At 44.1% G+C, this 12,837-nt stretch overlaps 1 protein-coding gene across 1 annotated transcript in view; it reads right to left on the minus strand.

Moving 5' to 3' along the window:
• DSCAM (DS cell adhesion molecule) overlaps positions 1-12,837 on the minus strand; it is a 597,611-nt gene that overhangs the window by 28,635 nt on the left and 556,139 nt on the right. Inside the window, 1 exon segment of the mRNA XM_048215087.2 lies at positions 7,231-7,261. Within this exon segment, the coding sequence (XP_048071044.2) occupies positions 7,231-7,261 (31 nt within the window).

Consider the following 12,837-nt stretch of genomic DNA (forward strand, 5'->3'; position numbering starts at 1 on the left):
AACCAAAAAAAAAGGATCGTTAAGCCAACAACACTTTTGTCAGGCGTGAGGTATTCCAGTGATGGCAAGGGAGGAGGCGTGTGCGCTGGCTGCCGTTGGGTGGGGTTCCTACTAATGGGTCTGTATTTATAGCTGTGTCGTTTCATTTGTGTCCAATAACAAATCATAAACCTTGTCAACTTCCCTGACACTCGTTTATCCTAACTGATACCTCATTTTAGAATTAAAAACAAAACCCAACTACTGTAAGAATTTGTGTACCAGAAAATTACTCTTAGAGCGAGCTGTCTTTTAGGAGGAAATGAAAATAGGTGGTAAAACGGCACGGGATCATCAAATTCAGTTACAGCTTACAGAAAAAAAAAATAATCTGCGTGTTTCACAGAAACACAAAAAAAGTCAAAGGCTCGAATTAGAAATCTACATGACAGGAGTGATAGAGCAGTCTTTATAGATTTATAAGGTTTGAGAAGATTTCATAATAATGTACAGTCAACCCTTGGACAGCATGGGTTTGAACGGCGTGGGTCCACTTACATGTGGATTTTCTTGATAAATACAGTATGGTACTGTAATATTTTCTCTTCCTTATGATTTTCTTAATAACATTTTCTTTTCTCTAGCTTGTTTAATTGTAAGAATGCAGTATATAATGCATATAATATGGAAATATGTGTTAATTGACTGTTTAGGTTATGGGTCAGGCTTCTGGTCAACAGTGAGCTACTAGCAGTTAAGTTTTGGGGAAATCAAAAGTTATACGTGGATTTTCGACTGTATGTGGGGGTCAGGGCCCTTAATGCCTGCATTGTTCAAGGGTCACCTGTATATTAAAACAACTTCTAGGGGCGCCTGGGTGGCTCAGTCGTTAAATGTCTGCCTTCGGCTCAGGGCGTGATCCCGGTGTTTTGGTATCGAGCCCCGCATCAGGCTCCTCCTCTGGAAGCCTGCTTCTTCCTCTCCCGCTCCCCCTGCTTGTGTTCCCTCTCTCGCTGGCTGTCTCTCTCTCTCTGTCAAGTAAATAAATAAATAAAATCTTAAAAAAACCCCAAACAGGGGCGCCTGGGTGGTGCAGTGGTTAAGCGTCTGCCTTCGGCTCAGGGCGTGATCCCAGAGTTCTGGGATCGAGCCCCTCGTCAGGCTCTTCCACTGGAAGCCTGCTTCTTCCTTTCCCACTCCCCCTGCTTGTGTTCCCTCTCTCGCTGGCTGTCTCTGTCAAATAAATAAAATCTTAAAAAAAAAAAAACAACCAAACAACTTCTAAGGAGCAACGATCATTCAGAATAATTCATCAACGTGATGAACTATGGCATACATATTAGTCAGCTATCAGAAAGAACGAGTTCTCAACATTTGCTGCAACATGGACAGCACTGGAGGAGATAATGCTAAGTGAAATAAGCCAAGCAGAGAAAGACAATTATCATATGATTTCTCTCATCTATGGAACATAAGAACTAGGAAGATCGATAGAGGAAGAAAGGGATAAAGAGGGGGGTAATCAGACGGGGGAATGAAGCATGAGAGACTATGGACTCTGAGAAACAAACTGAGGGCCTCAGAGGGGAGGGGTATGGGGGAATGGGATAGACTGGTGATGGGTAGTAAGGAGGGCACGTATTGCATGGTGCACTGGGTGTTATACGCAACTAATGAATCATCGAACTTTACATCAGAAACCAGGGATGTACTGTATGGTGACTAACATAATATAATAAAAAAAATTTAAAAAAAAGAAACTCATAAATCCAGCTCAAAAATTGCCAAAATCTACTTTGAGAAAGATTTCTGGAGCCTACTTCATGTGATGAATTACCTCTGTGTTAGTTACTTTAGTAGAGAACAATAAAGAGGGTATCCATACTACATCCTCAATGTTTTTCTTCCCAACTAAGCATTCCCCTGGAGTCCCAGGTCCTTTCTTTGGATGAGGATTCCTCTACCCTTGAACCCTGTCGCTGAAGGAATGTTGATATTCTGAAGGTCAAGTTCACTCTAAGAACCCCGGTAGACATTTGCATGTCGAAGTCTGTGTTAATATTCTGAATACTTTGTAACGGTCCTTCCGTCATTTCAGTGTAAACGAAACAGCCTACAGAAACAACAGCTTCCGGAAGGCGAATCGTTCCTACTTAGGACTTGATGTTGAACCAGATTCCTTGCTCGGCAGCCGAGTAACTGGGTTAGGGAGCGAGATCATGCTAATTACGCAGAGCCCAAATTCAAACGTTTGGCCTGAATTTTTCACATGGTCTATATACTTTTTGAAATTATTTACTCAGCTTCGCTTTCCCTTTGTATGTGTGTGTGCGTCTTAAAGCAAAGATTCAAACTCTTGTATAAAATGAAGCACATGTGGGTGACTTGGGGGCTGCAGTTTAGACAAGCTCTATTTCCACAAAAACAGATGGGGAACTACTCCTCTGTGAGTATCCGAAAGGTCTGTTTAGAAACTCCACTAGGGACTTGAGCTTGTCCTTGCACCGAAAATAGAAATGTGAGCTAGTTCCTTCTGCACATCATGAATAGTTATGAGGCAGTCAGCGGCCGGTCTACAAAACACTATGAACCCGAGTGCAGACTATGCTTAACAACGAGGGGTCCACTGTCAGACCGACACAGGAAGCACGCTAAACAGCTACTGTGCCCCGCTGCGGCGGGCACGAGGACTTACAGTACGACCGACCCTCGTAAACACAGACAATCAAAGCTAGAAGTAAATTTCCCCTCCTCCTTGGGGATGCACACCGTCAGGCACTGCAGCGGGAAGGCAAGAACATGGCCCAACAAACCTTGAGACTCAGGAGCTGACTGTTCCTCTCTCCCTTTGCATGGCTGTTCCCTTCGCTTAGAAGAAACGTCCCCTCCCCCCATCCCAGGGGCCCTGTGGCTGGCTCCCTCCCTGGCTTCAGGGCTCGACGCAGGTGCTGTCGTTTCAGTGGAGCCAGGCTGGCCCAGCTCTGGACACCCCTGATGCCTCCCCTCCCCATCCTCTGTTGAATTTTGTTTCCTTGGCACTGAATGCTCTTGGGCATACGTTTCATTGACTTCTCTTGTTTGTGATCTGTCTCTTCCAGTGGAATATGAGCTCTGTAAGGGGTAGTTCCTTCCGTTCTGTCCCCTATATATCCCTGGAACTTAGAGCAGCATTTGGCCAGAGTAGGTGCTCAATCAATATTTGTCGAAGCTTGTTGAATAAATCATGTTGTTTGGGGGGTACAGTAGGAGCGGGTGACATGGCCCAGAGGCAGTAATAGTCTTCTCATTTTAAGGCGCTAACTTTCGTAATGTGGCTGCATATTCTAGAATCTATGGTTCTAGGAAGGCTGATTCCCTAAAATTATAACAATTGGTCATTAAAACAGCAGCAAAACTTCAAAAAAAAAAAAAACCGATTTGAGGAAACCTCATTTGTGAAAAGATTCTGAATGTTTTCACTGTAGAGACAAAATTGCACCTTTTTTATGATATGGGGTCATGCTAAATATGATTAGTTATTATTGAAATACAATCTTCCACCATCTATTTGCCGTCTGGTTGTCTGACCCCGTTCATGGAGGATGGTATTTCCCAGCTTAGCCAATAAATTACTTGCAGTTGTTAAAACTCTTTAAAGTCTTAATATTTCCTTAAGCTTTGTGTGTGTGGGGGGGAAACTAATGAAAAAGTCTGCACATCACCCACCTTCCCAAATATGATATGAAGTATACCATAAATTTAGAATAACTATAGGGTTATCAGGAGCTCATTATAATAGTTCAGTGGTTTTTTATTTATTTTTTTACCACATGTCTAAAAATATGAACATCAAGAAAGCTAAACTTATTTAAATTCTCAGTTTGACCCCTTCACCCTCTTCCACTTAGAACCAGCTCTTAATAATACCGGTCTTCGGTCTGTGGATATTAACCACATATTGGCTAATGCCTCAGAGCAGGCTGGTCTTACCTCTTAGAAGGCTGGCATTTTTCTTTAAATTATTTTCACATAATCATAAAAAAGGAAAATCCTTTCTATCCGGGCATGGTGGGTGAAGTCTCTCTTCTCTCTCTCTGGGGGGGGGGTGATTTGCTTGGGTGAAACAGAGGAGTGTGCAGAAGCACGAAGCCCAGTGATGGGAAATGGGGGATAACACTGTGTGGGGGATACCCTGGCACCAGCTTATCTGTGTTGGTCCTACAGTAGCATCTGCCTTCCTGGCCCTCGGACAGCTAATCCCACTAAAGTAAGCAGATACATTTTTTGTGGACCATGGTTGGAATATATGTTACCTTCACCCAGATCACAGAATGATAAAGCTAGGAACAACTGCAAATTGTTATTTTTAGATGAGGAAAGTAGGGCATACAGGGGAAAATGACTTGCCCAAGATCACAGAACCAACAGGTGGCAACACGAGGCCGACAACGTAGGCTTGCAGGTCTATGTTCTCACTGCACCAGCCCGCTAAGTCCCCGACCTCCCACACAAGCAGCAGCGACGGTCAGCAACAGCTGTTCTGTAGTCTTCTCTATACCAACAGATATGACTTACCTAGATATTCCAGACCACATTAGAAATACGGTTGACCCTCAAGTTCCAGGTAGGTGACAGGGTCTTTTGTTGCTTGGCCCCATCAACCTGCCAAACTCAGATGGAACTGGCCCTTCATGATTAAAAGCATTGCATTTACTTCGAAATTAATCCCATAAAAATCCACCTATTTGAGAAGCTTGGAAATTCTCTTCCTTTTCAATCACTGTACCCTCTGGAGGAAAACCACCTTCACTACCTTAAGTGGGTGTAATTACCAGCTTGAATGTTCCTAATTTCCTGTTGGCAACAGTTAACTATAAATTCCTGCTTTGCTCAACTGGTGGTCTTTCAACCACAGTGACTGACCTATTAAAGAAGAAGATGTTTCTGACGTCTCGTTTGGGGCTAATAAGAAGGGGGAGGGATGCATTTTAGGATATCAGAGAAGCTAATACCAACACGTCCTAACCAAACAAATGTTGAACATGTCAGAAAACAGAGATTCCAGTGTCACGGGCTTTGGACAGAGACACGATCTCTGGTTGAACAGTGGCTGCAGCAAGTGGCCGGGAGGTCTCGGGAAGGGCTGCAGGACTTAGGCTGGGATGCAAACCGGTGAGGTAGACTGGGGTGGAGATGGCAATGGTGACCTGTTATACAGGGCAAGAGGCATGCCCAGTCTATGGGGAGCGCTTGACAGAGCTCCAGACAGCCATTATCTCTAGGCTGTGCCCAGGATGGCTGGAGCATTTTCAAGAGAAGTCAGAAAGCCCCAATTTTATGTGAAATCTCTTAGGAGGGCAAGTGACGTGATGTGCACTGGGTGTTAGACGCAACTAATGAATCACTGAACACTTCATCAAAAACTAATGATGTGCTGTATGTTAGCTAACTGAACATAATAAAAAAAAGAAAGAAGAAAGAAATCTCTTGATTTCTAAATGTCATCAACAAATTTATATTTTTAAGTCTACATTAGAAAGTTAATTTTATTTGGTAGATAAGTTACTATAAATTGAATGACTCTGGCTTGTTTTGTTTGCCAGGTGTCTTGTCAGATTTGCTCTGCACAGGTGCACGTGTGTCTGGATGCCTTCTGTGTGACCACAAAAATGTCTCAATACTTGCTTAGCAAACAAGTACAGACTTGCTTTAGACCATGGACTCAAGGCATTTCATATAGATTTTCATATTCTTCTCATGCAAGTTTGATCTAGAAGGATGTGGTCAAAGACCCATTAAAAGATACATTTTACAGGCCATTTGCATTTCTGAGTTCTGCTCTGAGCTCTAGATTCCTGCTACCAGCTATCTATTTGACACGTTCATTGGACACTTGGAAAGCATCCCAAATTCAACATGACCCCTATGAGTCTTTTCATTCCCATCAATTTTCCCCTTCCCTGTCCAACCAAAAAAAAAAAAAAAAGTACCCTGCATCTATCTTCCTAATTCCTAATCTTAGCAAATGGCACTTACGTTTATTTAATTGCTCACTCCAACTATTTCAGAGTAATCCTGAGTCTTCCATACCCTTTACCTACAGTGCACATAGTTTTAAAACACAGTCTGGCCAAACAAAGATGTCTGTGGAAAATGTAATCCATGGGCCAATGGCAGTTGACCTCTGCCTTAGGTCTTCAAAGATACTGGTAATATGGGCTATGGACTCTTTGTGAGTAATAAAAAAGTGCCAATTTTTTATGCAAAGATGGGGAAGGAAGTTAAATCCAACTGTGGTGGGGTGGGGAGTAGGAGAGACCCCGTACCCCATCCTCTTTTTCTCCTACAGTAAACACCCTAAAATGGCAGCACCGTCAGGGTCCCCAACATTTTTCTTATCTGATTTCCAGACTCTGATAATCCTTTTTCACTTTTGGTTTAATCATTACAATATCAAAGTCTTAAATGCAAATACTGGGGTGTCTCCTACAGCCGTGAAAATTCACTTACTTATTCAACGACCGCTAGTCATTCGTCAGCTGGCATTTCTCACATGAGGATGACATAGCAGGCTATGACCGCCAAGACCAGACAGAGGATAGATATTTGCAGCAGAAGGTGGTGAGTGCACCAGTGAAGGGGTGCTCAAGGTGCCAGGGGAGCTGAGGGCAAGGAGGGTCTTTCTTGATCTCCTTAGGAGAGCACAGTGCACAACGTTATTTCCTTTGTTTTTTTTTTTTTTTTAATTTAAATTCAATTAGCCAACGTATAGTACATCATTAGTTTTTGGTGTAGTGTTCTCTGATTCATTAGTTGTATGTAACACCCAAAGCCTTTTTTGGTTTTCTTTTCACTTGACTAACTGTTAAAGGAGGCGGCTCAGCCTCAAAGGTGGTATATTTGGGTGGAAACAAAACCAAAGCTACTTCCTTATGATGCGCCTTTTTACCCCCAGCTTAACGAGAACCAGTCCACTGGGTGAGTCTGGTCAACAAGAAAACTACCCACGGCATGTATGAAAGCAGGTTACTTGGTATCTGAAGCTCCTCTCAGGCATAACATGCATATTTGATACACAAAATGGACTTTATATGTCAAAAATAAAATTTTGTCTCAATTTCAGACAATTATTTAAAAAAAAACATAATATAATAAAATTATTATAAAAAATAAAATAAAAAATAAAATAAAATAAATTAAAAAAAAAACCATTAAGCCAAGTTGGAAATTATTCTTTTAAACACGATATGAGATGGTAGGTTTTGTTCTTACCTCATGAGCATTTCAGCTAAACTCTTTGCATCTGAGGAAAGAAAGTTAACATTAGTACATGATAAACAACTCATTAACATTCACTTAGGCATTCATGACAAATACTCTACAGAGTCAGATGACAATCGCCACTTTAAAAAGTAACTGTAAATCCATATATCACTACTAATAACCTTATTTCTTCTACATGAGAGAATGTATTTATATGTTTTTGAAATATATGTGTATATATTTCGAAAAATAAAGCATAATACTCTGGGACCATAAAAATTCTCCAACACCTGCTAAAGTTTTCTTACAGTGTATTTATTTGCAAAGTTTTGAAAACCCGATTTTATTTTCAGTAGTCAGAAAATTAGCATTTTGAAAGTACTTTATTTATGTAGTACATTCTACTCTTGTTACCGAAATATCAAAATTTAAACACGTATGACAGTATAGATCGCTTTAAGAAGGCGTTATTGTAGAGCTATGAGTGGCTTAGGTTGATCAAAGAATTGTATAAATGGCATATCACTGTGTCTAGAAACTCAGACGCTTATTTCAAATTCCAAAGTAAAAATTTTCTTTATTTTCTGTCTCTGAGGACATTGTTTACTAAGACTTGGTTACCACCCCTGACAAAAGAAATTCTGTCTAAAAATGATGTAGAAAAAAAATTCTACAGTTTTGGTGGCATTGCTTTGAAATTCTCCCTTAAAATATAATTTTTCTTTTTACACATTTTGTCCTGGCAAAAAAAAAATGAATGTTTCCTTTCTTAGACTACAAAAGCTTTTTTCTCTTCTTGCTTTTTTCTCTCCCCATTGCTTTTTAAAAAGTCTTGATGTTAAATGTAGTATTCAATGAACAGAACTCTCTGGAAATGGATTCAGCTGTGTGACTGGCTCTATAGTGGAGAAATGCCAATGACGTGTAAGTGCAATCACTGTCATGTCAGAGCAGCACGGGATTCCTGAGGGGCGCGGGCAGTCACAGGGGTCACCATCCATGGGCCGCTGTCCCCGTGAAGCAAAGCTCAGTTTTTCAAGTCAGCCATGCCAGCTCCCACGGATAACCTCATAATGGGGCCCTGCTTTTGTGCACAGATGGGTTCAGTCTGGGAAACGAAACAGCTCCCTTCTACCCCACCCATATGGTGAAGCAAAGAAAGCAAACCAGCATTTAACTTCCTAGTCCATGTCTTTCTCTGCAAAGACCAAGCAGATATGAGTTTCTTCTCTTCCTGAATGATTTAACACTTGCAAAGTAAATATATATATATCATGCCAAAAGCGTGGGATTAATTAGCTCTATGTAACAGCCAAGCAGTGGCTAGCTCAACAGTCTAAAAAAGAGGGGGAAATTTAAGAAGTACGCGCTGTACTTCAGCTCACGATTGGAAGGTAACTCAGTCTCCAGCGTCTTCAGAATGGACCTGGTTTCCTCATCTCGCTCACTATCATCATGCTTTTTCTGTTCCTGAAGTCAGCGCAGTTTTCTGTCCCATGATTTTTTTCATATCCACGTGCTAAGGAATTGCGGCATCCAACACGTGGGGAGGGAGCCCCCCTCAAACACCGCATGCTCTAACTGCCAGTTCTCTTGTCTACAACTAGCAGGCGTCTTCGCTGCGGTTAAGCCGCTCCACAGCTGCCCCACCCGGAGCCATTTTGATCCATGCTTCCCTACGCTTATCATCTCACAACACATCCCTTTCTCTTTCTGTCTGGTTGCTATGTCCTCCTGATTTCATCTGATATTGTGAGAAAAATACTATTAATTGAAATTCACTTCTTCTGTGAGTTCGCCCTTGAGAGACGCCGGTGGAGCTTTGCTCACAGTGATGAGGGCTTGACAGCACAGATGGCACTGAGGACCGTGCGTGAATGTCTTCTGGGAGTGGACACGGGTGGGCTGTGGTCACAATGGAGCACGTATCAGGCGTCTGGATCGTGCCAGTCTCTGCCTGGGAATTATCATGCCCTCCTTCAGAAACCAGGAAGTTGAGACCCAGATACGTTCAGTAATCTGCTGCAGCTGAGCAGGAATTCACAACCCATGTCTGTTAATCAAACTTTTTTCCCGTCACCATCCTTAAGGTTCTTTATACATAGAGTGAGATTTGGGTCCTATCCTCAGGGACACACGGAGGCATAGGCACCTAGTGCCAACTGAGTGAGGGAGGTGATCCCAGGATCATCTGTTTCAGGTTGAGTCAATCTGGAAAGATCCAAGACTGCCCTTCCCTTAAAGGGAGCATGGGACTTGGGGAGCATAGACTCCAATGGGAGGAGAGCTCCATGGCACAAAATCGGTGTGCACTGGAATTTGAGCTCCTTCAGGAAGCAAGGAGTAGGTCGGTTTGACTGGAGAGAGGTCTCCAGCAGTGGTTGTGAATTGGGGTTCGTCAAGGCATAAGGAGCTAAGGAGGTGTGACTTGGTGTTACTCGCCATAATCTGGACCAAGACGGGGAGCGGAAGGAGGGCAGAGGTGGTGATGGGTGGGTGTGGGAGCCGTGTACTAGCATCGATCCATCCAGAGTGTGTGGGATGGGGGCTGGGGACAGGGACTTGGTGGTGAAGGTGAGAGGCTGGGAGGGTTGGCTGCAGTGAGCACGGTGGCGGGGAACATTTGATGCTAGAGCAGATGCATGGTGTCTGCAAGAGTCTGGACCTGCGGGGTGTGGAGGGGACCAGCAGAGGGGCTGCAGGGAGTCCAGGGAAATGGCAAGATTTAGGATACGCAGGGCTGGGTGTACGGTAACACAAGCCACCAGCACAGGAGCTGGAAGGACATGGAGGCAGCAGTGGGTGCTTGGCTTCAAACCTCCCGCAGTACTCGACCACGTTAACGTGAACTGGGGGACAGGAGGTGAGGCCATTCAAAGCAGATTTGGAATGGAGTTTGAGAGAGACGTCAGGACTGAGATGGGGTCCAGGGTCTTCGTATTCATGTAGGGACAGTGAAAAGAGATGGCAAAATCTCAGACACGCTTCCGTTTAGGGGTGAGAAGAGAATCTGGGGCAAGTGAAGAACACGTTTAAAATCAGGAAGTCATAGAATCTTAAGAGCATGAAGACTTTTCAAGTCAGCCCCACAGTAAACGTTTGGCTCCCACCCCGGTGTCTTGGGCAGATATTCAAATGAGCTGGGCCACCGAGCGCTCCAGGGAGGGGCTGATGCAGTTGCCGCCCTTACAGCGCCCCGCCTCCCACTCTCAGGTCTGACTCGCTGTCAAGTCTGTTGATCTGTCACCTCAACACGTCCCCGTGGGACCGTTGCTTTTTTCTCTCTGCTCAGTTTGAATCTCATGACGAGTCAGCATCCCCCTCCTTGGCCTCCCCACCTCCAGTGTGTCAGTCCTCCAAGTGACATACACCTGCGGGAAGGGGGATGGAACTGAAACACACCCTTCACCGTGTCACACCTGTGCTTTGCAACTCTCAAAGGGACCTCCCCGCCAACAGGACTCAGTGCAGAGCAAGAGCCTTCGCATACTGGTCCTAAGGGATCTTTCCAGCCCTGCTGCCCCTCACATCTGGCCTCCAGCCCTAGGTTCTCGCTCTTGCGTTCTCCGCAGACCCATGATGGGGCTCCTGGAAGGCTTTCTTTAACGTTGCACCACATGCAGAGGCGACTTGCCCTGTGCACCCAAGCCCCCCAGGTGAAGTTGATGCCTTGGTCCTCTGGACTTCAGGCACCCCTCCGCACCGCATCCAGCATAGCCTTTCCCACGGTGGCTTCCTGTTCCCATGTCCTCTCTCCATTGGCCGAGTCATCTTCCTCTCCAGGCTCAGCCCCGTCCCTGCGAGGCACACCAGCTTTTCCTGGGGATACAGTTCATTGTGGGAAACATCTTCCTAGTCTTGCGCTGAGATCCCTTGTTGTCATTTCGACCTGGACATAACGAGGACACCTGGAGCCATTCACAAGCCATGCGAGTATCTCCATGCAGCTGTGAGCCACCTGTCTCTTTTCCAAGTTGAAATTTCTAATTTTCTCAATCCCTCCTCAGACGGCATAATTTCTAGGTAATTCTCTACCTGGGACTCTCTTCTGTGAAAAACCCGTGATTTCTTATTGTCCTTTATTAAATGAGGCTGAGTGCAGAAACGGGTCATTTTTTGATATTCTCTTTCTCACGCACCCGTGAGGACACAGTGCTCATTATGTGTGCTGCAAATGAACTTCTACAACTTTTACAGAAGACTTCACGATGATTCCTATTACATTTTAGCTCTTTGGTTCCAGCCTTTCAAAAGCTCTTCAGATTTGGAGTTTGCTGGCTAATACATTAGCTTTCCCCGTTGGCGTTCTGCCACCTCAAACTGGGCTCAGCCTGCCCTGACTTCAGCTACGGCCTGGTACTCCCTTATCAGTCAGGCCTGTCCCGAAGCAAGTGGGGTTTGTCTGGGCCTCCGCCGATCCCTCTAATTTCCCGATTGCTCACAAACCATCCTTTCTACAGCCCACTTTATTTCAATTTGTAATTTTTAGAATTTATTGTTTCTGAAGATAGGTATGGAACGTAACCAGTTTCCAACACCTTTAATTTGATTGTTCAGAGATTATCCAGAAAGATTTTGAGATTATGTCCTGAACATTTTTGTCCAGAATTCTAAGCCATCATCCTTTGGGGTCTAGGGACCAGTACCACGTGATATCCTTCCTAATAATTCCTGTGTGTGTGGCGGGGGGACCTTTCCCATCAGTGTATTATCATAGCATTTGTTGGTGTCCATAGTATGTTGCTTGTCATTTAAAGAATTCGTGTAATAGTTTGTAGTAAGCATGCCTCCCTCCCTCCTGGCAAGAGATCAGAACTATTATTTTATGTAACATCCCTTCTTTTGCTCACCGAATGACTGCAACATAGTAGGTTTTGAAAGCATAAGTCAATTTAAATAATCAGGGGCTCTGATTATTTTCTTAAGCACCTTCTCCCTTCCTTCCTTCCTTCCTTCCTTCCTTCCTTCCTTCCTTCCTTCCTTCCTTCCTTCCCCTCTCTTTCTTTCCCTCTCTCTCTCCCCTCTCCTATCCTCTTTCTGCTACCTCTCTGTCCTTTTCTTCCTTTTTTATAATTCTTGTTCCACATTCTATGGTTTGAATAGCACTTCTCCTGGTGTGCGTCAAAGCAAAGCAGACATTGAGTCTTTCCTTCTACCTGCCATCTGTTAATATGAGAACATCATCTCAAGCCTTGTTCTTGCTAAACAGCCTCTTGTGTTGCCTGTCACATTTGTTTCTCCACAAATTTCAGCTCCATCTGAGATTTAGACTTTGGGACACCTTTCCCAAAGTCCTTTGCTACTCCTACACATCCATCCTTGGCTCTGTGTTTGCCCGTTAATCTTTTGGGCTGGGGCGTGATAGGGAAATATCACCAGGATATTTGGAAGGAAGGCGTTTCAAAAAATAACATTTGCTAACACTCTGAATGTGCAAAGAGTCCTAGCAAATGGTAGCTGGAAGGAGAATTTGGTGATCAGAAGGTAACGGGTCATTTGCCTGCAGGAGAGCATTTGGGGGGCTGGGGGTAGAAGCGAGACCAGGAGGATTCAGGAGTTGGTGAGAAGCGATGCAGGTGAGTATAGAATCATCTTTCAAGAATCCAGTGAGGAGAA

This window comes from Ursus arctos, unplaced genomic scaffold, assembly GCF_023065955.2.
Source record: "Ursus arctos isolate Adak ecotype North America unplaced genomic scaffold, UrsArc2.0 scaffold_4, whole genome shotgun sequence".
Classification (NCBI taxonomy): Eukaryota; Metazoa; Chordata; class Mammalia; order Carnivora; family Ursidae; genus Ursus; species Ursus arctos.